This window comes from Sturnira hondurensis, unplaced genomic scaffold (genome assembly GCF_014824575.4).
Source record: "Sturnira hondurensis isolate 20B ecotype Veracruz unplaced genomic scaffold, ASM1482457v3 Scaffold0021765, whole genome shotgun sequence".
NCBI lineage: Eukaryota > Metazoa > Chordata > Mammalia > Chiroptera > Phyllostomidae > Sturnira > Sturnira hondurensis.
The window spans coordinates 2,295,826-2,322,907 of record NW_028094396.1 but is presented as its reverse complement, the minus strand read 5'-3'; the positions used below and the strand labels follow the sequence as shown (position 1 = coordinate 2,322,907).

The 27,082-nt window shown below is 44.0% G+C and overlaps 1 protein-coding gene across 1 annotated transcript in view; it reads left to right on the top strand.

The window, feature by feature from the left end:
* Positions 1-8,746: 8,746 nt before the first annotated feature.
* The window catches only part of MUC4 (mucin 4, cell surface associated), a 60,439-nt gene continuing 42,103 nt past the window's right edge, over positions 8,747-27,082 (top strand). The window contains exon 1 of the mRNA XM_037033661.1: positions 8,747-8,932. Coding sequence (XP_036889556.1) covers positions 8,851-8,932 — 82 coding nt within the window. The 5' untranslated portion in view covers positions 8,747-8,850. The remainder of the gene's footprint in view (positions 8,933-27,082) is intronic.

Here is a 27,082-nt window from a genome sequence, read left to right as displayed (position 1 = left end):
TTTTAAGCCAGTGAGTTGGTGGTACTTTGTTATAGCAGCCCTAGAAAACTAATTCAGAGATCCTCTTGGATTGCTCTCAATGAGCTGCCTGCCTCCATTGCCCCCCACACACCCAGGCTGCAGGGCCTCAGACTGCAGGGCCTCAGGCGGAGGGCCTGTCATTAAACACTCTTTTCCAGATGTCTAGGTCCCTCTAGATTGTGACTCTACAAGGACAGAGGGTGTGTCTTGCTCGTCTTAGCATTTCCTGTGTCAGGCACACAGGTTCATGGACTAAGTTGGCTCTTGAAGTACCAGGCTGACCCTCCATCTGAGTTCTGGTGCTGCCACCATACACAGAGCGTTGGGGCTTGCTGGGATGCCTGGTTCTGCTCCCCTTGGCCTTCCCCTGCAGCTTTGGCTGGTTCCTCTCCCTGGAGAGCCAGCTAGGCTTTGCTGCAGGACTGTTTACATTCTCTTCTGCTCTAATCCTCTGGCTAAATGCCTCCCCTCAACCCTTATCTCTCAAATTCCTTCTGGATCACTTCTTTAGGATATTCACCTGGGCTCTGTATCAGGACTCAAGCATTCAAATGGAAGGCCTGGCCGTTGGTCATGGATCATGGCTGGGAGCCTACCCAGGAAGGCATCCTTGAGGGGCTCCACCTGTTTCCCAACCCACCTGCAGAGTCCTCAATCTACCCATCATTTTCAGTTTACCTGAATAACTACCTCATTTGAATGTTGGTTTTGCCTCTACCATTAGACTGTCGGCAGTAGAGATTTTAAATGGACCTCAGGTGTCCAAGAATACACCCACCTTCTGTAGACTTAGCTAATTCATGCTCATTGACTTCCTGCAGTAGGAGAACGAAGGTTAGAGCAACCTAACAAAAACACCAGGCCCTGATTTCAGCTTAAGGAAATAAGTTGAAATACACAAGGAACTTCAGGTACAAAGATTCTCATCTCTGAGTTTCTTATAATAGGTGAAACTGTAAGTAACCAAAGTGTCAAGGGTCCAATGCAGTTAAATGATTTATAGTAGAGGTCTACTCAGTGGAATACTATGCAGTGTTTAAAAATATGTGAATAAAATATTTGTAATAACCAGAGGACATGTTTAGGTTCAAAGTTATGTGACAAAGTAGGAATTCAAATTTTGTCTGTGATATGACAGATTAAAACTATGGGCATAAGATATTCACAGAGAAGAGACTAGAAATCTAACAGTGTATCGAGAGGGGTTTTTCTTGGATGAAGAATCATTGAGGATGTTTTTTCTTCTCTCCACTTGTATTGTCCAAACCTGCTAAAATAAGTATGTATTACTTTTGTAATGGTAAAAACAACAGCAACTAGTTAACTTTATTGTAAAAGACTGTTAGGCATGGGCTGGGCCCTCTGTCAGAACCCTGTGCTGCGGATCCCCGCCAGGGTGGCCGCCATGTCCAAGAGGACAGTCTATCATCGTTCAGTACCCAATGCTCAGTAAAGGTTTTCATGACCCACAGAGTTTTAGACAAAGGGCAGTGGTTCTTTTTTAAAAATATATTTTCTTGATGATGCTATTATAATTGTTCCATTTTTTTCTACCTTTTATTCCCCTCTGCCCTGTACCCACCCTCCCACCTGTATTCCCTCACCATAGTTCATGCACATGGATTGCCTATATACATTCTCTGGCTTCTCCATTTCCTATACTATTTCTGACGTCCCCCTGTCTATTTTATATCTAACATTTATGCTTCTTATTCCCTGTACCTTTTCCCCCATTCTTCCCCCTTCACCTCCCTGCTGATGACCCTCCATGTGATCTCTACTTTTGTGAATCCATTCCTGTTCTAGCTGTTTTCTTAGTTCATTTTTCTTTCTGTTTTTTTTTTTTTTAGGTTCAGTTGTTGATAGTTGTGAGTTTGTTGTCATTTTACTGTTCATCTTTTTTATCTTCTTTTTCTTAGATAAGTCCCTTTAACATTTCGGATAATGAGGGCTTGGTGATGATGAACTCCTTGAACTTGACTTTATCTGGGAAGCACTTTATCTGCCCTTCCATTCTAAATGATAGCTTTGCTGGTTACAGTAATCTTGGATGTAGGTCCTAGCTTTTCATGACTTTGAATACTTCTTTCTAGACCCTACTTGCCTGTAAGGTTTCTTTTGAGAAATCAGTTGATAATCTTACAGAAACTCCTTTGTAGGTAGCTGTCTCCTTTTCTCTTGCTGCTTTTAAGATTTTCTCCTTATCTTTAATCTTGGCTAATGTAATTATGATGTACTTTGGTGTGTGCTGCCTTGGGTCCAACTTCTTTGGGACTCTCTGAGCTTCCTGGACTTCCTGTAAGTCTATTTCCTTTGTCAGATTGGGGAAGTTCTCCTTCATTATTTGTTCAAATAAGTTTTCAATGTTTTGCTCTTCCTCCTCTCCTTGTGGCACCCCCATGATTGGATGTTGAAACATTTAAAGTTGTCCCAGAGGTTCCTAAAGCCATCCTTGTTTTTTTGAATTCTTGTTTATTCATTCTGTTCTAGTTGAATATTTAGTTCTTCCTTCTTCTCCAAACCATTGATTTGAGTCCCAGTTTCCTTCCCTTCACTGTTGGTTCCCTGTACACTTTCCTTTATTTCACTTTGCACAGCCTTCACCTTCTCCTCTGTTTTGCAACCATACTCAACCACTTCTGTGAGCACCCAGATTACCAGTGTTTTGAACTCTGCCTTAGATAGGTTGGATATCTCTTCATTGCTTAGTTGTATTTTTTCTGGAGCTTTGATCTGTTCTTTCACTTGGGCCATATTTTTTTGTCTTTGTGCACTTGTTGTGCAGTAAGGGGTGGAGCCTTAGGTATTCACCAGCATGGGGCAACCCACCTCACTGTGTTGTGGTGCTGTATGTAGGGGCAGGGTCTGAGAGGGAACAATACCACCTGCTCAGCTCTCCACCGGCTTTCAGTCACTTGTGCTGGTACTCACACGCAAATTGGGCCCTTCTGGTGCTGATTCCTGAGCAGGTGGTTTTGTGTACATTCTAGGACCTTGTGGGTCTCTCCCATGGACTCTCCTGTGAGGCTGAGAGTTTTTCCTGCCTTCTCAACCCCCACAAATTTTTCAGTCAGAGGTTTTGAAGTTTTCTTTTCCTGCACTGGAACCTTGGGTTGCGAGGTCTTTCTCTCTCTGCAGTTGCTCCTCCAGGTTTACCTGCACACAAATATGGGACCACCTGGTCTGCCAGCTGCCCCCTCACCCAGTCTGCCAACCACTGCCTGGCCATGAGTTCTCTCCATCCTGGCTGCCCATCCCCGCCCCTCCTACTGGTCTGGATGAATGTTTCTTCTTGGTTGTCGGACTTCCATACAATTTGATTTTCTGGTAGTTCTGGCTGTTTTGTTTTTAAATTTGTTGTCCTTCTTTTGGTTGTGCAAGGAGGCACAGTGTGTCTACCTATGCCTCCATCTTGACCAGAAGTCTGGGTCAGTGGTTCTAATTCGGGTGCTAGGAGTATGCAAAGACAACTTAACAAACATGGGAGACAGAGCAGCAAAGCAGAAAAAAGCACTGAAGACATGGGTTCAAGGCCCACACCTGCCACTTACCACCTGAGTGAACTTGAACACTCCCTCTCCCTTCCTTGGTAGAATGAGGAGTGTGAACTATATGATTGCCAATGTCTCTTCCAGTTCTAAAATTATGTTGAGGTTCTTTTTTTTCTTTCAGAATTTAAAGAGGGAAGCCTCACTGTAGAACACAGCAAATCTGGGCACCTGGTTTCTGGGTTTTTGACTTAGTACTGTTGCTACATTCCTGGCCTTAGTTTTCTTCTTCTTAAAGTTGAGTGACTAGATACATTTAGATTCCTGCGTCTCAGGTCAGTGCTTCCCCTTTATCCCCACCTGTGTACTCAGTATGGCCCCTTCTGCATGAGGATCCTGTGCCCAGAAGGCATTGCTTGGGTAGGCATTACATCCCCATCTGTGTCAGAGGTAAAGTGAGAAGGGAAATGAGCTAATTGGTGTGAAAATGCTCTGCACTTTTAGAAAGTGGCTAAGAAACCCAATCCTGGGAGGATGATGGGGGCTCTTGTGTGGCCCAAGTGCCAGGGCTCCTGCTTTCACCATGGCCTGGGAGCCAAGGCCTCAGGAGTGAGGCTTCCCTTCACCACCTCAGTGCCCTCCTCTGCAGTAGCACTGATAGCAACATACAACACACTCCTGATGCAGGTCTAGTCACTGGCCCTGGTGTCAATTTCATTGGTCTGCATCTTTGCAGTGTGAGAATCTTGTCTCCTCAAGCAGATCATGTACTTCTCATGGACAGGGACTGTGTGTGGCAGTGTGCCAGACCCACTAGGCTTGTACACCCTGTTGCTGGACAGTTGAGCATGGAGCAGTGGAAAGAGAACTTGGAGGTGTGCAGATCTAGGTTTGGACCCCAGCTCAGAGGGTCAGTTTCTGTATCTGTGAAATGGGCATCCTCTTTTAAGTGAATGTTTCAGGTAGGTTCTTCTAGAAGCAAACACTGAGATGGAGTGAAGTGAAAAGGCTTATTGGGGAGTAATACTTATGATAAGAAAAGAAAGGAGGCAGAAGTGGGTGGAGGGAGCCAACAGAGCTGACAAAGTCACAGGGTCCCTTTCATTCCCTACGGGGTGCTCTGGAGTGAAGACTGCCTGTTAGACGAATCCTGTGAGGGTGGAAATAGCCAGGATCTTGCTCCATTGCCTTGCTCTATTGCCTTGCTCAGTCACTGGCCCAAGGGTCACCCCAAGAAAAGCCTGATGTTGGCTTGACAGCTGAGGCCACCCTGAAGCAGCTAACAGCTGGAGACTATCAACTAACCCCTCTTTCTTACAGCTTGAACTGAATACTTTCTTAAAGGTGCATCTCCATGTCTTCCTTCAGAAAACAACATAATTCAGCACAGAGTGAGTACTCAGTACATCTTAATTTCCTTCATTTGCTTTGAAGCCAGGCACGCCTAGTCTCGAATTCCAGCTTTCTGATTTACTGTGTGGCCTGGGCAAACACGATCAAGGAAATCATCATCTTTCAGTTTTACTTGATCACCCAACCTGGACCATGACTCAGTGGTGATGACAGTAAACGTTCATTTCCCTGAACCTCAGGTTTCTCATGCATGAGATGGGGAGAATGATATGCATATCACAGGGTAGTGGGGACATCCATAGGACCTGGTACTCTAGTTACATGTCTTTTTATTCAGGACTTAATAAGTCAAACTAAATAAAGGTCTGCCTTCCTGCCCCATCTCAGTCTAAATGTTTAAGTGCAACCAGAAGTAACTTTATTAGTATCATGAGGGTCTGTCAAGATACAAATTATATGGAAGTAAGTGATTTTAGGGGGCAGGGCACTCCCAAAATTGGTTAACTTAAAAAAGAAATCTCCCTGTAAGATCTTTTCTTTTCTTTTTTTTTCATATTTTATTTAATTTTTTGGAGAGGTAAGAAAAGGAGGAAGAAAGAGAGGGAGAGAAACATCAATCAGTTGCCTCTTACATACCCTCAGTGGGAACCTGGCCCACAACCCAGCCATGTCCCTGACGGGGAATCAAACTGGAGAACTTTTGGTTTGCAGGCTGGCGCTCAGTCCACTGAACCAAACCAGCCAGGCAGGGTTCCCTTTAAGACCTTGACTTTGCTGTCCAGAACCCGAGCCATGTTTGTTCAAACAAAACTTGTGTCTTCCTTCCATGTGAAAAAGTTACAATCTTATACTTGCTCCAATTTATTTATACCCCAAATCCAGACCAAGTTATCTTGCCCCCCCAACCCCTAACCATGGAATATCAACTTAAAGTTGATTTTGGATCCCTGCCCCTGGGTAAGCCCAGTCATCTGGGTTTCTAGGAGGCCTCCCCTAGACAGAACTCAGAGAATCTACTTGTTTCCTCCCCTCCTACTCACCTCTCTCTGTCCTATCTGATGCCTTGGGAGTGGAGAAGGAAAGAAAAATAAATTTTAAAAAAAAGAGGTATTTATCACAGAGGCCTAAAAGCATCTCAACTCTGGAAAATTTGCCAGTTAAAATGAAGTTGGGCTCCAGGGAAATTGAGAAGGGAAATGGAGGTAGGCAAGGAGAAGATGAATTAGATTTGTATGTGCTGATGTAATAAAACCCAAGGGGACACAGGAAAGACCTTGGTATGCAGATGGGCCTGGACATTCTTTTCTAGACTCTTCCTCCTCCTCCCTGGCTTCCCTAATTTGTTTCTTTTTTCTTCTTCCAGAATTTTACATATATTTTTAGTTTTTATTTTTATTTTTATTGTATTTTTCCATTACCACTTAGTCCCCTTACACACCCTCCCTGCCCCGAAATCACCACACTGTTGTCCACATCTACGAGTCCTTTTTCCTTTTTACTCAATCCCTCTACTCCCTAACCCCTCCCCACCCCCTTCACCGTCATCCTGCTCTCTACCTCTCTTCCCTCACTTGTTCCAACCTGTCAGAATGAAATGAGGAGCTGAGGAGCCAAGTGCCCTCTACAGGTGTCTTAACATTTGTGAAGAACTTTAACATTTACAGACTCTTTCTCTTCTCACAACCTTTTGGGTAGGTATTTATTTGGCACAGATTCTCTGCCTGGTGAAACTTTAGTCAAGCTCCTGAACTTTCTTCTAGGCCCATCTGTCTACTTCTTTGTAAAACCCAGTTTTAGCAATACCCATGCTAAGTCAGTTTAGCAAGAGTGTCCCCTCCTCAGTATCTGGTCATCCCCAAAGTCTGATCAGGCTCTTCATGCTTCACAATTCCCCAGGTGATGCCTGATCACTCTGGCCTGCCATCAGCAAAAAATCCTGTTAGGTTGGTTTATACAGAATCCCCCTCACCCCTGATGCATTCTCTTATTATTTTATTCACTGATGCCCTACCTGCTCCTTTGCTACAAATTCCCACTTGCCCATGCTGTACTTGGGAATTGAGCCCAGTTCTACACCTAGGTCCCTTTTCTCCTATTGCAATAGTCCTGAATAAAATTCCCCTATGGCAATAATCCTGAATAAAAAATAATCCTGAATAGCTTTTTACCATTTCAGCTACTGTCCAGCTTTGGCTTTTCTTTGACATATTACCCCTATTTTATAAATGAGGAAAACAAGGCTCAAAGAGGCTGTGACTTGCCTTGGATGACAGAGGCCAGATAGCCTGCGTTGGTGTCTTGGCCACCACAATGGCCTCTGGAGAGTGCTCTGCACCTCTGGCCTTCCTTGTATTGAAAAGTGAGAGGTCATCTGTGTTAGGTCAACAAGACATCCCACTCCTACTTTGGTCTAATCCAGAGTGCTTTTTACCCCTCTTCTGTAGATGTGAAACTGAAGCCTAGAGAATATCACCAAACAAAACGCACAACAAACAAAATGCACAGCAAGTTAGTAGGGAGGATTCATGAGCAAGAACTGACACAAAAAGAATAACTAAGAAGACCAAGTTGGGCCTTGGTGTCTATGAAAATTCTCTTCAGTGATATCTTCCTTCTGTCCTGTCTGGGTGCTCCAGTCCTAAAATTTCTCTTTACTTCTGTGAGTTTCTTGCTCCCAGAAAAGAATGAAATCAGCTCTCCATGCAGAGGTGGAAGGACGGACAGGGTCACCATGCTCCTTCTCTGTGGTATCTGCATTATAACAGGGAAGTCCAGCCTTTGCAGCTATAATTGGACTTTGAACTTCAGAAATCACGTAGCCAACAGGGTGGGGGGTCCTCTGAAACAGCACCACAGTGTTGGGCATCTACTTTTCCTTGGGCAAGGCCACTACTGCCAAGGAATGTGGAGATGTCAACTCCTCGTCCTGAACTGCATGGTGTCTGAGAGTCTGAGCTCCCTGCTCTGGGACCAGTCACTCCACGGACCCCACACTCAGAATCACGTCTTCATAAGCCAGAATTGGGGATTCTCACAGTGCCGAAGGGTCAGGGAAGGTCTCCATTGCTTTCCTTTGCAGAGCTACACCAATTGCCTTCTCCTACCTCAGAACTCTGGCACGTCCTGCCAGGAGTTCTTCTTCCTTTTTTGGCTCCTGTGAATCCCAAAAAGTCAAAATGAAGTGACCTGAGGTCCATCATCTCCATTATACCCTCATTTCCTTGTGTGGTCACAATTACTTCTACCCAGATTCTACCCATCCCTGACCCCTCAAGCTACTCACCCAGGTTGCCATGGCTTTCCAGACCCGGGCTCTGTGCTCCCTCAAGAAACCCACCATCTGGGCAGGGTCTACCACATGCCTAGCACTAAGCAGATATCCTAAGCCTAACACTCCTTCCCCAAAGTCACATGCAGGGTATTTCTGATTCTTACCTCTCCCCCCCCCATTTTTGCCCCCGCTCCCCAAGTTTCTTAGGGTCTTCTCAAATCTCACTCCTTTTCCTATTTATACAGCCCCTTCCTTCCACATTCTCCCCTGCCCTTCTTCTGGAACAACCCAGCTGCGTCCCACTATAACAGTCCAAAACTCCAGCAGGACAGGGACAGCCCTTAGGGAGGGAGGACAGGGCCCAGGATCCCAGGCCAGAGGGTGAGCCACTCACTTCTAGTGTTCCCTGGTTTCTATTTCTTCATGTCCCCTCCCTTCCCTCCTCCTACTTGGCTCAGGCTGACCAGGAGCAGAGCAATGAGTACATAGTTTTTTTTCCTGGTGGGGGAAGAGGGTGGAGATTGAAGAAAGAAAAGACAGGGCAAGGATGATTGGCATGGGGCCCCACCTTCTTTTGTCCTCTTTCCGTGGTACTCTGGCCCCTCAGGGAAATACACCTGTTTCAAGCCAGCAGCTGGTGGGGACAGGTTCAACTCTGCTTCCACACCACTGCTCCGTGCTCAATCCCAGGGGAACCTGAAGGGCTTTTCTGAAGCTATGAGGAGAGCGAACTGGAGCAGGGTCCCCTCAGTGTTCCTGAGCTGCTTATGTTTCTGCCTCCTTTGGCCAGTGATGCCAGGTAAGTGATGCCCTTAGGGCAACATTGTAAGGAGAAGGGAGATCACTGGGGAAGCTGGGGCCTATCAAAAACAAGGGGTGGAATGAGAGAGAGCAAGAGCGAGAGAGAGAGAGAGAGAGGTGAATGGATGAACAGAGAGGGGCAAGATGAGAGAGAGAGAGGGGAAGAATGCTAGAGAGAGAAAGAACAGATAGAGACTGAAATAAGCAGAGAGATGTCTCAGGGGCAGGAGTGCCCTGGTTTGGGGAAACCCACTGGGGGAGCTAGCACTTCTTTTGAAGAAAGAAAAAGACAGGCAGTGCTTATAGAAAGATGAAGAAAGGGTTGAAGAGAGAGACTGGTGCAGAGAAAAACAGGAAAACTAAGTAACAGAACCTGGAGAAAAAATTATATAAAGATGTAGAGACAGAGGAAAAGATGAATGAGAAACAGATGAATCAAAACAACGTAGACACACAGAGAGGAAAAGCATCAAGGAAACAGGCAGAACTGAAAGGAAGAGGCAGCCTGGCTGGGAGAAACAAGGTGGGGCCTAGAGGGCCGCTGAGATGAGGGCAGTCAGCTTCGTGTCTTCCACCTCTTCTCGGGCTAATGTCTTTAGGGCAGGGCTCTTAGCCCTGGTGCTGGCCTGGGCCTCCCCCCACACCCCGACTTCCTCTCTGTATGGAGCTAGTATGGAACTCTATGGAGCCAGCGTGGAAGCAAGGCCCGTTACAAAAATTCCCCCTGGGTCCCCCACAGGCCTCTCCTCACCATCTCCTAAGCTGCCCCTCTGGCTCTAGGACCAGGTTTCATTCTGTATTTCTGGATGTCTCAGTCTTCTGAGGATCTGGGGCTCAGGGGGTTGTGAGGGGTCAGGAGATCAAACCAAAGATATAATCACAGCTCCTTCTTTTGCTCTAGAAGCCTGGAGAGGCTTTCACCCAAGGAGTCATTTCTTGGGGAGCAGGCCAGAAGGAACAGGCTCTCTTACAGAGAGTAAGAGACACGAAGTTGGTGAAGGGGAATATTCTGCCTTCTCTGAAATGTTTAAAGGCTTAGCTAAAAGCAGCCGTCCCCACCCATTTCCCACTAATCCTCCCCCTCAGTCAGCATACAGAAAACAGCAGCCAGAGGAACCTTCAGAGCCTAGCCACTAAGAGTCCTGTCCTAGGGGTAAAATAGGTGGATGTGGAAGAAGGCGTGTCCCTGGGAGTCATAACTATGGGTAATGGGAAGAAGGTGGCTTAGAGTTAAGGGCCCTGGGACCCAGTTTTGGCTTTGCCGCTAACTGATCTGGTTCCTGTGACTAGGTCCTATTGTATCCCTCTCTGGGCCTCAGTTTCCCTACATAAAAAGTGAGATGGTGATTTTTTTTGTGATTTAAAGTCAACACAAGAAGTGGTACCGGCTCCACACTTGGTCCTGTGTTAGAGCCATCAAGCTTAGGAGAAGCCAGGAAGTCTGTGGAGAGGAGCCCAAAAGGGCAAAAACTAGAGTGGGGTTGGACAGGCAAGTGAGGTGGGGAGCAACAGGGTGTGAGGGATAGAAGGACTGTGAAGCAGATGAGAGTCCCTGTGATAACCCTTAGGAAATGTGGAGATGCCCTGCAGTGCAGAGCCCTGTGCCTTGTTGAAGGGGACAAAATGGACAGGGCCGGGAAAGGAGGGGCTGTGAGGTGGGAGGTGGCACCCCAAGCATCTGACTGAGCTCCAAGAGAACATTGGAAGGAAAAGTAGTCTCCACGGGCCGACCAGTTAGCCCCCCACATCTTTTAGTGGGAGCTTCTGGGAGAGTGGAAAATGGTTGGTACCATGGTCTTGGATCCCTGAGGGAACTTGGGGGTGCCCCGTCTACATTCGAGTCTAAGCTCCGTTTCCACACTTACTTGCCAACACCCTTGCCCAGGCCAAAGGGAGAAGCCCCAGAGTTTCCACAAAGGTGCCAGAGTGCTCAGGGTGATCTTAAGGAAAAGCCCTGACTCTTGAATATGAAAGGAGAAAAAGACGGTGAATATAGGTGGGCTGGGCAGGGAGCCAGAGGAACTCAGTGGCTACTGGTGGCTCTCAGCAAGAATGACTCAGATGACAGCCTGGCAACCCTGATTCCATACAGTAATAAACCTGACTCAAAAATAAGCATCAGTCTCTAACATGGCCCAGTAACCAAGGAGCCCTATGGGGCCACTGGGAGGTTATATGGTACTATAACAAGTGTAGGACAGGGGAGATCCATGGTCATGGGGGCCCCCGAGAGAAGGGTCTCCTGCTCTCCCTTTCCCAGAGAACCCCCCAATCTGTCTGTTGGTCTGACAGAGACCCACCCAACTTGCCACCAAGGCCACCAAAACTCTCCACAGGCCATCCGCACCCCCACCCCTGCCAAGCCGTCACTGTTCTTGGGGACACCCAGAAGGAGATAGTTTCTGAACAAGAGACACGGACAAGAAAATTGAGCAAATTTAGGCCAATTGTTCAGCAAAGTGTACGGCAAAGAGCAGGGACTCCAAATCAGAAGGCCCCATGTCAGGGTTGCCACCTACCAGCCCAGGGTACTTGAGAAAGTTTCCTTTAATTCACTGTTTCCATTGGCAAGATGAGTCAAATGGGAAGAAGTTGTAGAGAGGATAAAACAAAATATAAAGTGGAAGAGCCATGAAACCTAGTGTGAGAGAGGAACCACTCCACTTTAGGGCTGGGAGATTGCGGGTGAGGAGGGTGAGGGAGCCCGGAATGGAAGGGGCACTTCTGTCAGCTCAGAGGCATTTCCATTCATCCAAGGATCCTTGAGTCTCTAAAAATGAACCCTGTCCTTCCTGCGGGTTTACAAGAGCCAGCTTGGTTTATTCAGAAGGTGGCTCCTTTTATGAACTGAATGCACACCAGGTGTTCCATCAGTCAGAGGCCCTGCTCTGGCTGACACCACTGCTTCGTGGTTTCTTGCCTGGCAACGCCTCCACACCCTTGGTCTCTGGGCTCAGCTCTGGAGGCAGAGGCTGTGTTGGCCGTGTTTTATGTGTGTGATTTATGTCTTCATTGCTAGGAGAGGCCAAGAAGCAGCTGCCTTTTATGTGCTCAAACAAGTGGGTTTGCTACTGTGCCTGTTCTCTGGTTTTGTGGAACTGCTATGCTTCAGAGAGGCACAGAATGTAGCTCTCAGAGCTGCTTCTAAAGACCAGGACTGAAGACATTATAGGCTGTCTCTCCTCCTAGTTCCAACCTTTTGCCTCTAATGTTCATCTTCCTTCCTACTAAGCTGAATTCATGGCAAGCAGACACTTAGTCATTCTTGTATCCCTGTTCCCCAGCATGGTGCTGCGGTGTTTGTCGATTTGAAGTGAACTCAATTCACTGGCATTTTATAGAGGTTTAAATACTATACTTTTTCCTTGAGACTAAACAGGTCCCAGGAACTGGGCATCTGTGTGTGTGTGGCCTCTATAACCATGGCCTTGCTCACATGGAGGGCACTGGCTTGTGCTGCAGGTGGCTCACTATCCACATGGACATTTTTAAGGTCTATGTGACATCTACTCTCTATTTAGATACCCTCAACCAGAGTTTCAGTTTGAGTTCTAAAAGTCCTGTTGCTGAGTTTAGGGGAATTCAGAAAAGGAAAGAGTTTGGAGTTATTCATTTGCTGACCTACTTGTGCCAAGTATTCTGGACACAAAAAATGAATAAGTCATGGTTCAGACCTCCAAATCTTGTTTAAGGTCACACGGCTCATAAAAAAGGCAACTGGGACTAGAATCCAGCCTCCTGAATCCTTGTTCACTGGGTTTGCACTGCAGCTCACAACCCTTTACAAACAAACCTTCAAATCAGCTCAGCCCATCAATGGAGGAAGACCAGAAGCATTTACAACCCCTGGAGATATATTAATTTGTTCACTCTCTCACGCATTCATTCATCCATATATTTGTTTTTAAGTATATTTTATTGATTATGCTATTACAGTTGTCCCATTCTTTTTTTCTCCCTTTATCCCCCTCCCCCCTGCACCCCCCTCCCCCCAGCATTTCCCCCCACTTAGTTCATGTCCATGGATTTTACATATAAGTTCTTTGGCTTCCCCATTTCCTATGCTATTCTTAACTTCCACCTATCTATTTTGTATCTACCAATTATGCTTTTTATTCCCTGTACTTTTCCTCCCATTCTTCCCCCAGTCCCCTCCCCGCTGATAACCCTCCATGTGATCTCCATTTCTGTGATTCTGTTCCTGTTCTAGTTGTTTGCTTTGTTTGTTTTTGTTTTTGTTTTATTTAGGTTCAGTTGTTTATAGTTGTGAGTTTGTTGTCATTTTCCTGCATTTGTTCATTAAACTACTATTTAAACAGTGCCTTCCATGTACCTGACATTGTTTTAAGGCAGCACTGTGTCTGTACACAGTGAAGAATGGAACAGACAAGGCCCAGCCTCTCAGATATAAGATCTAACATACAGAGAGACATAAAATATTTACATAAAAATTCCCAGCTACAAATGTCATGTTAGACGTATTGAATAAAAGTTATGATGACAGTACAATAGGGAGACTTTGTTTAAATTAGTAAGTCTAGGAAGGCCTCTCTGTACGTGTGAACTGAGTCCTGAAGGCTAAGTAGTACGCTGGATGGAGGGGTGGGGTTGAGCAGCATGAACTGGGCAGGGGGAAGGCACCCTGAGTCAAGAAAGAGTTTGACCCTTTGGAGGACTTGAAAGAGGTAGGCAGGTGCTAGGTCATGCAGGACCTTATAAACTATGGAATGGACTGTGAATTTAAGGAACTAAAGTGGACAGACAGTGATGGGTTTTAGGTAAAGGAGTAGCATGCTTGGATTAGAACCTTGGAATAATTGCTCTGGTCACTGTGGAGGAAAACAGATTGGAAGAGTGAAATGGCAGGCCGGGTAGGAGATGGTTGCAGGGGTTCAGGCTATGGTTTGGCCTCTTGGTAGCCGTGGAGATCTGGAAAGGGAATGAACACGTATAAAAACAATAGTAAGTGAAAGTTCCCCCTTAATAAGGACACAGTCTCAAGGGTAGCTGCCTCTTCCAGGATCCCAGAAATTTGTGGAGACCAAGATAACAGGCAGCACAGAGTGCCATTTATTGAACTTAGGTACTGAGCTAAGCACTTTACATACATTACTCCATTGGTATTACCATTATCTACTATCATCCCACTTTTATAGATAAGGACCCTAAGCCTCAGAGAGGTCAAGTAACTGGCCCCAGTTGCATGGTGAATGTTGGTCGGTTTAACCCTAGAACCCATGGCCTTGTCAGATTTTGATGGTACTTGTCTATCTCAGACTCAGAAAGGACCTTGTTTGTTAGGTGGTATCAGGAAGTACCATGTATGTCAGGAATCACCAAACCACAACAGTTACTACAATACAGCTTTCCTGTTTCATTTCCTCCTCTCCCAAGTCAAAGACCAGCTGACCCATGTTCTGAGGCAACTGGGATATCAGAAAAGTCACTGACATCATTATAGCTTTCTTGAGTATCCCCTTCCTTTTTTTATGGGTAAATAGAGCCACCTCCTTTGAATTGACCTCAGTAACATCATTATTAGGTCAATAACACTGAGGAAAATAATTTAGAATCCACCCTTTACAGCTGACTCCAAGGCAAGAATCTTATCTCTTCTTTCCAACTATATCACTGAAGTCACACCTCAAACAATACCTATGAACAGACATTTCTTCACCTTGGATATTGCCATGGGTCATTTGGCTTAATTTCTCTCAGTATCTGGTGTGACAAGCACCAAGGTTACTCCTGGCAACAACCCTAGAAGCTCCAAAACCAAGCCAACAAGTGTCAAAACCCAGCTTTGACCATATGCTCACCAGCTCAGCCCCAATTTCCTCTTCCCCCACACCTTTCCCTCCTCAGAAGTTCAGTCTCTATGTTCCACCATCTTGGTTTGGGAGCTCACCTCTCCCTGGCTCCATCCAAAAGAGGCACACCCTCCTAGCCTAGAGCTGTCCACAGGAGTTTGGCTGACTTCAGCCACCATGCTGGTCACACCTCCTAGGCCACAACCATCAGGTTGGTCTCCTCCTGGCTTGGGACCACTGTGACAGGCAGAGGAAAAACAGGTACAACCTCGGCTTCTCTCCAACCTCAGCTAAAGGAACCAAAGAGATGGGGATATGTGACTTCATTGATTCAGCAGAGGTCTATGAAGTAATTCCTATGTGCCAGCTGCTGTTCCAGGGGCTGGGGATAGGGTACTTTGAGGTAGTTTCTCTTTTTGTTTTGGTTTCTAAGAACAATGGAGGAAAAATGCCCCACAATCCCAACACTGGTCAGTTTCTGTTTCCACTAAGATAACAGCAGGAACACAAACCACTGTCACCTGTCACAGTCCCTACAGCAGCAGCTTCAACAACCATCATATCCACCAGCTCACACCAGCCCTGAGGGGCATCTCTGCATGCCGGAAGCTCTCAAACTCCGACCACAAAGGGGCAGAAGCCTGAAATCACCCACAGCCTCAGAACTTCTTGGAAATTTTAATATTTGGACAGAGAATCTTCAGCCTTGATCCTGGGAAGTGCCGATTTGAGTGTAACAGTTTCCACAGCCTGCTTCTTCCTCTGTGAGAGGGGCTGAGGCTGCATCCAGACACCATGTGGGGAGGGGTGTTGTACTGATTCTAAAGCTGAGACACACACCCAAGTGGCCCTGGGGTCCCTGCATGGGGCAGCAAGGCTGGTGGTTCTGCCTCCCTCCTCCAACTTCCTCACACCTTTCAGGGCACCCGCTGTCCGTCTTAGAGTCAGTTTTCTCTTCAAAGCTATCCTTGCAGTTCTGGCCTTTTCCTGGCTCTATATTGCCCTAGGCATAGCCTGGCGAAGAGCCTCACAAATCAGGAAATAACAGCAGAAAAGTGAAACTTTGTGGGTGAAATGGCTAATGGGTTCCTCATCTCCGGTTCCAGGAATAACTCAAGACAAACAGACCAGGCACTATAAATAAGCCTCTGCCCACAACACAGGCATGCAAGACACAGGCTTTGTTTTCTCTTCAGGGAGGGACTTCATCACTCTGTAGGAATGTTATTTCCCACCATCATCACCATTTCTGCCACCACTCCTTTACTTAACAGCACACCCATCACCTCATCATCCCTGTGGGCTACACAGGAGAAATGCCTATTGACACCATTGACCTTGTCAGCCCTGCAATCCTGAGAGGACTTAGGACAACTGCTAGACATCTCCCAGCAGACACAGTTCAAGGGCGGAGGGGGGAACCACCTTGCAGAGGTGGCAGAGAAATCCATGAGGGCTCCAGGAGTCACAGTGAGGAACTCCACGTCTCAGTGTTGGCTCCAGTGCCCTCACTGTCCCATGGAGAACTTCTTTAAAATGACCAATTTTAGGTGATACCACACTCAGGTCTTCTGACAATAGTCTTGTCACCCCAGGGGTCAAGAGCCATCACAATTCACTCTGACATCATCACAGAAAAGGAGACAACAGGAAAACCGGCAGAAATATCCTGAAATCATATCACTGGCCACTGAAAATGTGCCAGACTCATCCCCAGGGTCAGATCACTGCACATGTGGCAGGCCAAGAACTCAGGGCAGGTCAGTCATTGTTTGTCCACTTCTTACATCAGCTCTTTGGAGGAAGGGTTAGAAGAGCCCAACTGTGGTAAGGCCATGCACTCGATGACAGTCCCACTGCTGAGCCACGGATCATACCTCCCAAGTCTTTACTCTTACCTGTGAGCCCCAGCCTTGTCACTTGTAAGTTATGTAATGTTGGACAAGTCACTTAGCCTCTTCAAATCTCAGTTTTCCTCATCTATTAAGTGGGGGTACTATTAACTGAGAGAAACTATAAAGACCTATACAAATACACGGTGTCAACACAACTGTACAAGTCATAAATCCCCAGTCATTTGATACTCAAGGACTCAAAGTGAAGACAACATCTTCTGCAGAAACCGCCTGTGGGGTGGAAATGGCTTGATAGTGGGCATTCCTCACTACAGAAATCATTCTACAGGGCAAACAGACCCACTGACAAGACTCTTTTTTTAAAAAAAATTTACTTTTAGAGAGAGTGAAAGGGAGGGAGAAAGAGAGGGAGAAAAACATTTAATCCACAATCCAGGGTTGTGCCCTGACCAGAATTGAACCAACGACCTTTCACTTTGCAGGTTCACTTTGCGGGTTCATTTTGCAGGACCTTTCACAACTGAGCCATGCCAGTCAGGGCCATTGACAAGACTCTTGAACACTTCTCAGCCATAACCAAAGGAAGGTTAGCCAATTCCAAATGTCCTCCCTTTGAGGACACATGCTTCAGGACCTTAGTTTTCTTATCACAGTTGTGAGAGAACTGCAGGAACAACTCCAACCAACTTTCTCTGTGGCTCTGATAAGACAACTAGATCCTTGCCTTCAGGATCCAAGCAGCTGCTTTCAGGGCAGGCAATACAGGCCTTTTATAAAGCAATCTCTGCTAAGAAAATGACATAAGGAACTCTTTTTCCCGGTCTCCATAGCTGAAGATTGAATCCAGCGATGATGTGATAAAAGCTAAGAGTCAAGGTAGGGAATGGAGGAGTCAGGAGGAGCAGTTAGGAGGCTGTGGCAATAGGGTAATGAGAGTAACATAGCAGAGTGAACAAGAGGCCATGATGGGAGACATAATTTGGCAGAATAGTAGTTGGTGCCAAACTATGATGTTGGAGACAGGAAGAAGAAGGAATCAAAGGTGACTCAGGGGGTTCTGGCCCCAATATCTGGGGGACTGATGTTACAATTAACATAAAGAAGGAGCATAGAAGAAACAGTTAAAGGAAAAGTTCAATTTAGGCATGTTGCATTTGATAGACCAGCCAGGAAACCCCTGGAAAAGTGAGTCTGGAAAATGGGTGCGAAGTCAGTGTAGTATTATAGATTTGTAAAGCATGAAAATAGGTAAAATTTAGCCAGGAAAAAAGTGTGGAAAGAGAGGGAAAGGGCTGGAGAAGGCACCCAGAAGACTGACTTCATCGGGATCTGACAAGAGAACAGTAACAGTGAAGAACAGAAGGAACAGGGAAAATGTCGGGTGGAGAAGAATTGTACAGCTTCAAGGAGGGCAAGTCTGTGCAAACACTAAGGGACACTGTTGAAGAAGGGAATGTTGAGGTTTAATGAATATTTGTTGAATGAATGAATAAGTGGATGCACCAAATTTTACAGAAGCTTATGGGAACTGAGAAGAAATTGTTTTGGGTGACTAGAAAGGAGTTTTTTGGTAACTTTTGAGGAAAATGTTTTCAGTGAGGTGATTCAGGTGAGAAGTAAATGATGAAAAAGAAGTGATGATCATGGGTGAAACAAAAGAGGGGGATAAGGAGAAAATAAGATGCATGAAAGACTTTTATTTTAGGTCAAGAGAGACGTAAATGTGATTGTTGGCCAAAGAGAAGGAGCGATGCAGAAAGACTCTTGGACAGAGAAATGTGGTGGACTAAGCCATCCAAGGAGGGAGGAGGGGAGCAGACAAGGGGGAGAGAGAGAGAGAGAAGCCTTTCAGTGGAGATTTAGCCTCTCTTTTGGTTTGGGATAAGGAGCCTGGAGAAGGCAGAGACATTTCCTAGTGGAGAGGGTTCTGGGACATTAAAGGAGATCAGATAAGATGGTTTTGGTCTTTTCAGTGAAGTAGAAGATAAAGTGTCATAGAGAAAGGAGGGAGAGGAGAGGAGAGGACAGATCAGGAAAGGATAGGAGAGGAGAGGAGAAACCCATTTCTCCCAGATACTAATTCTTCATAGTCAAAACCCTAGCTCTCTGCTCTGCAAATGTTTGGGCAGGGTGAGAAACACAGGCTTAGGTTGTCCAACACACTGATGGGAACTAAGGAGTCTGACTTGCATTCTGGTAAAAGACTAGGTCAGTTCATTCCAGCAAAGCCTGAGCAGCAAGAATAAGCCTGGGAATGTTCTTTAGAATAAAGCTTAATCACCACATTTCTGTGCCTTACAACCTCAGTAAGGTCGTTTTAGTGTATAATAAATGTTAGGAGCAGATACTGTCATTTATTTTAAGGATAATATTTCTTTTCCTTAAATTTCTCTTGTTGTTTTGCAGGATAGTGTTTCTTAAAATGTAGTTCATAAACCACCTGTATCAGAATCACCTTAGGTGTGTGTTAAAATGCAGATTCCTGGATTCCACTGGATATATAGGGCCTTGGACTCTGGTTGTGGGCTCCAGAACACATTTTTACAGGCTCTCCCAGAGATTCAGATGCACCCTAACCTTTAAGAATCACTTCCCTGGCAAAAAGAACTTTTCTGTAGCAACCTCCCCCTGCCCCGAGCCCACCAGAATTACTAGCCTAAGAATAACCTACTCAAGTTTAGTAGATTGGGTTACCTGAAAACTGGTCTCCTAAATAGATGAATAACCCGTTGAAGGAGTGGCTTAAGATTTATTGTTTAAATGGTGGTGAAAGACAAATACAACACTGTGGTTTTGATGTAACCAATGCTAATCTCTTCCTTCTAGCAACAAGCCCAAGAGATTTAGAGTCTTGTTAAGACTGCATCTCCTATCCTTACACAATAAAACTGTCATCGACATGAAGGGGCTCACCTTGCTATTTGCTAGCGAAGGAGACTCTGGTCAACTCAGCCCATGACTAGCAAGTTCTTATAATAAAGTCAAAACACAAGGCACACCCCTGTTTGAAATTGGTATTACCAAAGATTTTTTCAAAGGGAGAGGGTATTAGGCAACAGGTACCCTCTCATATACTGCTAATGAGACTAAATTGACATGACTTTTCTGCAAAGTATGTATTAATGACATGAAGATTTTATAACAGCATTAACCAATAATTTCTCTTAGAGAAATTTACCTTAAGGAAGCAAGTTGAAATAATGAAAATAAAACCAAATATTATATGCAACGATAGCCATCAAAACTTTACATATAAGAGCAACACATGGAAATAGTAAGCTAATTATGGGCTATCCTTATGATGGAATATTATTTAACGTATAAAGGCAATGTCCAGTGTTCCATAAGGGGCATGGACACGCACACTATTACACATACATACTAACAACATGATGGAACACACAGAAAGTAAATTTTCTTAAGGAAAATATGACAAGCAAAGAAGCAATATGCTTCTCAATTTCTGAGCTCTCATCAAGTCACAGATGGGTGGGTATAGCTGGACACATTCAGGAAGTGCTCCCAGAGAGAGACCTACCCCTGTGCTGCTGCTCTTTATAGAAAAATGGGAATAATAACAAAGAAAGGATTCCAGTTGAGGGAATGGCTTTGGTGGAAAGGGGTCCTCTGAGCTCAGCAGAGGATGTTGATATGGAACACCTAAAATCTTGTTGCTGCGCTTAGCTGCCCAGTTCCCCTGAGCCACCTCCTCTGTGCTTCCAAAAGAAGGAAGAGAAAAAAACTACCATCCAAGACACAAAATATTTGTCTATCTTTAGGCTCTGTGTACAAAAAAATAAAAACATGAAAAAATGCTCATGATATCAGGTAAAGTTTGAAAACAGGATATAAGCCCTGGCTGGTGGACTGACGGACTGCCTACAAACCAGTGTCGCTGTTTTGATTCCCAGTCAGGGCACATGCCTGGGTTGCAGGCCAGCTCCCCAGTAGGGGGAGCATGATGGGCAACCACACTTTGCTGTTTCTCTCCCTCTCTTTCTCCCTCCTTTCTCCTCTCTAAAAAGAAATAAAGTCTTAAAATATAGATACATAATTCATGCTTAAAAAAGAAAAATAAAAACAGGATATAAAGTTATAAATTCTATAACTAAAAAAACTATGTTTTTTTAAAGTGTAGGAAAAAATCCTGGAAAGACACATAACAATGTGGTTGTTTGGGTAGTGAAATTATGGGTTTTCGGTCTCTCAATTACCTATATTTTGCAATTTTTATTTAATAAATATGTCTTCTTTAATATATTTCATGCTGTATAGTTCTTTTAATATGCTACAGAACTTGATTTATTGCTATTTTATTGAAGATATTTGCATTATTGTTCATAAGAAATATTGGTCATAGTGGATATAGTATTTTTTCTTATAGGATCTGTATCTGGGTTTGGTATTAGGATAATGCTTATCTAAGAAAATTAGTTAGGAGGTGTTTCTTCCTCTCTGATTTATTGGAAAACTTTGAGAAGGATTGGCATTAGCTCTTCTTCAAATGTTTGATAGAATTCATCATTGAATCCATTAGGTCCAGGGTTTTTCTTTGTTGGGAATTTTTTAAATTGCTGATTAAATCTCATTACAAGTTACAGGTTTATTCAGATTTTCTATTTATTCATTATTTTTAAAAACTATTAAGAGTATTTTATTTTTTACAGTTTTCATGTTTTATTTCTTTAAAAAATTATACAGTATTTTATTGTTTTGCTATTACAGTTTTCCCATTTTTTCCCCTTTACACCTCTCTGACCAAGCCTCCCCACCCATTCCCTCAGGCAATCCCCACACTGTTGTACATGTCCATGGGTCATACATATATGTTCTTTGGCTACTCCATTTCCAATGTTATACTTTACATCCCCATGACTATTCTGTAACTAACAATTTGTACTTCTTAATCCCTTTACCACTTCACTTATTGCCCCCCCCCAATCTGGCAATCAAATGTTCTCTGTGTTTATAATTCTGTTTCCACTATGTTTGTTTGTTTATTTTGGGTTTTTAGATTCAATTTTTGATAGATGTATTTATTGCCATTTTATTATTCATGTCATTGATCTTCTTCTTCTTAAACAAGACCCTTTAACGTTTCACATAATATTGGTTTGGTGGTGATGTACTCCTTTAGCTTTTTTGTGTCTGGGAAGCTCTTTGTTTGTCCTTTGATTCTAAATGATAGCTTTGCTGTCTTCTGGCCAAGATGGAGGTATACATAGATAAGCTCTGCTTCCTCCCACAACCAAAAGAAGGACGACAACAAGTTTAAAAACAAAAACAACCAGTACTTCCAGAAAATCAAACTATGGAAATACAACAACCAATGAGTTAAAAAAGAAACATTTATCCAAACTGGTAGGAGGGACTGAGACGGGTAGCTGGGGCAGAGAGGATGAGTGGCCAGGTGGCAGCTTTTAGCCTGGGCAGGCAAGGCAGTGGCTGGAAGTCCCACATTTGTGTGCAGATAAACCAGGAGGAACAATTGGGGAGCAAGGCAGACTGTACAACCCAGGGTTCCAGTGCAGGAAAAGAAAGCTACAAAATCTCTGGCTGTAAAAACCTGTGGGGGTAGTGGCTGTAGGAAAAACTGTCAGTCTCACAGGAGAGTCCATTGGAGGGGTCTGTAGGATTCTAGAATGTACACAAGCTCACCCACCCAGGAATTAGCACCAGGGCAGCATCTCAAAAAGCTCAATTCGATTGTGGGTAGCAGGAGACATGACTGAAAGTGGGACAATAGCTGAGCAAGCAGCATTGTTCCCCCTCTGACCCCTTCCCCACATACAGCACAGCAATGCAGCAAAGTGGGTTGCCACAACCCTGGCAAATACCTAAGGCTCTGCCCATTACAATGTAACAAGTATGCTGAGACAAAAAAATATATGGCCCAAATGAAAAAATAGATCAGAAAAAGAGCTAAGCAACAAGGAGATAGCCAAACTGTTAGATGCAGAGTTCAAAACACTGGTAATCAGGATGCTCACAGAAATGATAAAGTATGAACACAAAATAGAGGAAGAAGTGAAGGCTACACAAAGTGAAATGAAAAATATACAGGGAACCAACAGTGAAAGAAAGGAAACTGGGACTCAAACAAAGATTTTTGAACAGAGGGAAGAAATAAACATCCAACTGGAACAGAATGAAGAAACAAGAATTCAAAAAAATGAAGAGAGGCTTAGAAGCCTCTGGAACAACTTTAAGTATTCTAACATCCATATCATCGGGGTGCCAGAAGGAAAAGAGAAAAGGCAAGAGATTAAAAAGTTATTTGAACAAATAATAAAGAAAAACTTTTCCAACCTGGTGAAAGAGATAGACATGCAAGCCTAGGAAGCTCAAGGAGTCCAAAAGAAGTTGGACCTAAGGAGGAACACACCAAGACACACCATAATTAAGTTACCCAAGATTAAAAATAAAAAAAAAAGAATCTAAAAGCAGCCAGAGGAAAGGAGAGAGTTACCTACAAAGGAGTGCCCATAAGACTATCAGCTGATTTCTCAAAAAGAAGCCTTACAGGCAAGAAGGGGCTGAAAAGAAGTATTCAAAGTCATGAAAGGCAAGGACATACGTTCAAGATTACTCCATCCAGCAAAGCTATTATTTAGAATGGAAGGGCAGGTAAAGTGCTTCCCAGATAAGATAAAATTAAAAGAGTTCATTATCACCAAGACTTTATTATATGAAATATTAAAGGAACTTATCTAAGAAAAAGAAGACCAAAACTATGAACAGTAAAATGACAACAAACTTACACTATCAACACCTGAACCTAAAACAAAAAACGAAAATAAACTGAGCAAACAACTAGAACAGGAACAGAATCACAGAAATGAAGATCACTTGGAAGATTATCAGCAGGGAGGGGCAGGGGGAGAATGGGGAAAAGGTTCAGGGAATAAGAAGTATAATTGGTAGCTACAAAACAGATAGGGGGAGGTTAATAATAGTGTGGAAAATGCAGAAGCCAAAGAACTTACATGTATGACCCATGGACATGAACTAAGCAGGTGGGGAATGCTGGACAGAGTAGGGTTACAGGGTGGAAGGAGATAAAGGGGTGAAAAAATGGGACTACTGTAATAGCATAATCAATAAAATCTACTTAAAAATAAAAGAAATAAATGATAGTTTTGCTGGTTAGAGTAATCTTGGTTGTAGGTAAACTTCTCATCACTCTGAATGTTTCCTGTCAATCCCTCTGGCCAGCAAAGTTTCTTCTGAGAAATCAACTGACTATATTATGGGAGCTACCTTGTAGGTAACTAACTGCTTTTCTTTTTTTTAAAGCATATTTTATTGATTATGCAATTACAGTTTTCCCAATTTTCCCCCTTTATCCTCCCTCTGCCTTGAACCCCCAACCCTCCAGCCTTCCACCTACTTAGTTCATGCCCATGGGTTGTGTATATAAGTTCTTTGAATTCTCTGTTTCCTATACCATTGTTTATCTCTCTGTCTATTTTATGCCTTCCGATTACACTTCTTATTCCCTGTACCTCTCCCTCCTATTCCTCCCCTCCCCTCCCCACTGAAAACCCTCCATGTGGTGTCTATTTCTCTGATTCTGTTCCTGTTCTAGCTGTTTGCTTAGTTTTTGTTTTCATTGTTTTTCTTTTCCTTTTTTTTAGGTTCAATAGTTGATAGTTGTGATTTGTTGTAATTTTACTGTTCATAATTTTTTACCTTTTTCAATTTCTTAGATAAGACCCTTCAATATTTCATATAATAAGGGCTTGGTGATGATGAACTCCTTTAACTTGACCTTATCTGAAAAGCACTTTATCTGTCCTTCCATTCTAAATAATAGCTTTGCTGGATGGAGTAATCTTGAACGTATGTCCTTGCCTTTCATGACTTTGAATACTTCTTTCCAGACCCTTCTTGCCTGCAAAGTTTCTTTTGAGAAATCAGCCAACAGTCTTATGCACACTCCTTTGTAGGTAGCTGTCTCCTTTTCTCTTGTTGCTTTTAAGATTCTCTCTTTATCTTTTATCCTGAGTAACTTAGTAATGATGTGCCTTGGTGTGTTCCTCTTTGGGTCCAATTTATTTAGGACCCTCTGAGCTTCACGGACTTGTGTGTCTAGTTCCTTCTCCAGATTTGGGAAGTTTTCTCTCATTATTTGTTTAAATAAGTTTTTAATTTCTTACTCTTGTTCTTTTTCTCCTGGAACCCCTATGATTTAGATATTGGAACATTTAAAGTTGTCCCAGAGGCTCCTGAACCTCTCTTCATTTTTTTGAATTCTTGTTTCTTCATTCTGTTCCAGTTGGATGTTTTCTTTCTTTCTTTTGTTCCAAATCATTGATCTGAGTCCTGGTTTCCTTCCTGTCACTGTTGGTTCCCTGAATATTTTGCTTTATTTCACTTTGGGTATCTTTCATTTGTTTTTTCATTTCTCAACCAGGCTCCATCAGTTCTGTGGGCATTTCAATTACCAGGGCTTTAAATCCTTCATCAGATAGGTTGACTATCTCTTTATTGCTTGTCTCTTCTGGAGTTTCACTTTGTTCTTTCATTTGGGACATATTTCTTTGCTGTGGCACATCTGTTGAGTTGTAAAAGGGTGAGGACTTAGGTATGCACCAGAGTGGGCTGCTTTTTGGTGCTGTGGGGGTAAGGGTCAGAGAGGGAACAACGCAGCTTACCTGCTTGGCTCTAGCCCACTTTCCAATAAACTCTTACGTGAGAGTGGGAGATTCTCCCACTGGGTCAACCCCTACCATAGTCCACAGTCAGCTCTGAGTTTCAGCTTCCTGTCAGTCAGCCCTGCCTGTGCAGTCCACCACCTTGCCATGGGTCTTCTCCATCCACTCAGCTTCCCAGCTCCTTCCTCCCAGTCTGGTTGAGCATGTCTTTAATTCCTTCATTGTTGGAGTTCCATGCAGTTTGATTTTCTGGCACTTCTGGTTGTTTATTGTTTTTAGATTGGTTTTTATCCTCCTTTTGTTTGTGCAAGGAAGCAAAGGGTTTCTACTTATGCTTCCATCTTGGCCTGGAACTCCTAACTACTTTTTTGCTGCTTTTAAGATTCTCTGTTTGTCCTTAACATTTGGAATTTTAGTTATGATTTGTCTTTGGGTTGGGCCTCTTTTGGGTTCATTTTGTTTGGGACTTTCTGTAGTTTCTCAATTTCTATGTCTATTTCCTTCACCGAGTTAGAAAATTTTTATTATTTTTTTTTCAAAAAGATTTCCAATTTCTTGCTCTCTTTCATCTCCTTCCAGCACCTCCATGATGCAAATGCTGGAACACTTGAAGTTGTCCCAGAGACTCTTTGCACTATCCTCATTTTCCTGGATTTTTTTCCTTTTGCTGTTCTTATTGGTTGTTTTTCACTTCCTTATTCATTCTTGTCTTGATCCACTCTCCTGTTGATTCTCTGTAAATTGTCCTTTGTTTCAATTAGTGTATCCTTCATTTCTGACTAGATATTTTTTACACCGTTGAGGTTCTCATTAAGTTCAGCGAGCATCCTTATAACCAGTGTTTTGGACCTCTGCATCTGGCAGGTTGCTTGTCTCCGTCTTGTTCAGTTCTTTTTCTGGAGTTTTGTTCTATTCTTTCATTTTTGTTATGTTTCTTTGGCTCCTCATTTTGGCAGCCTCCCTGTGTTTGTATTAGGTTGAGTAGCTATGTCTCCCAAGCTTGGTAGAATGGCCTAATATAGTAGGGGTCCTATAGAATCCGGTTGTACAGCCTCACCTCTCACCCAAGCTGGGTGCTCAAGGTGTTCACCCAAGTTGGGTGTCCAACTGTATCATCTGTTATAGTTGAGCTTTGATTGATGTTGGCATGTTCAAGGTCAGCCACCACCTGTGTACTCTCTGGGGCATAAAGCTACCAAGTGATCTGCAGGTGGCTGGAGTCTCAGAAATGGTGCTGCCTGTCAGCTCTGGCTCTGTCGGGAGGAGGGTTCAAAACAAGAACAATGGCCTCTGCCAGCACTTCTCTCTGGGAGAAAGCTACGCCCAAGCTCTTGCCCTGATGCCAGACAATTCAGTTCCTCCTAATATTTCTCTGATGCCTTTTAGTCTGTTGCCTCCAGGCTGGATCTCAGAGGGAGTGAGTTCGAGTAAGTCTGTTCATGGGCCCTTTAAGAGGAATTGCCTGGAACTTCAGAAGTTTCTGTCTTCCACAGCCTCATTCTCTGTTGTTGTTTTTTTTTTAATTTTGAAAAATTTAATTGTTGTTCAAGTACAGTTTTCTGCCTTTTACCCCCATCCCAACCCCCTCCCTGTTGGTTTTTACAACCAGACGTTATAGAGGCTTATCTCCCTGGCACTGGAACTTTGGGCTGAGTTGCCTGATGTGGGACCCCTCACTCCTGAGATACTCTCCCAATTTTTAACCACCACATGTGGATGTGGAACCAGCCCGTTTCTCATCTTCGCCCCTCCTACCAGTCTCTATGTGTTTTCTTCTTTAATTCCACAGATGTTAGGACTTCCATTCAGCTCAATTTCTGACAGT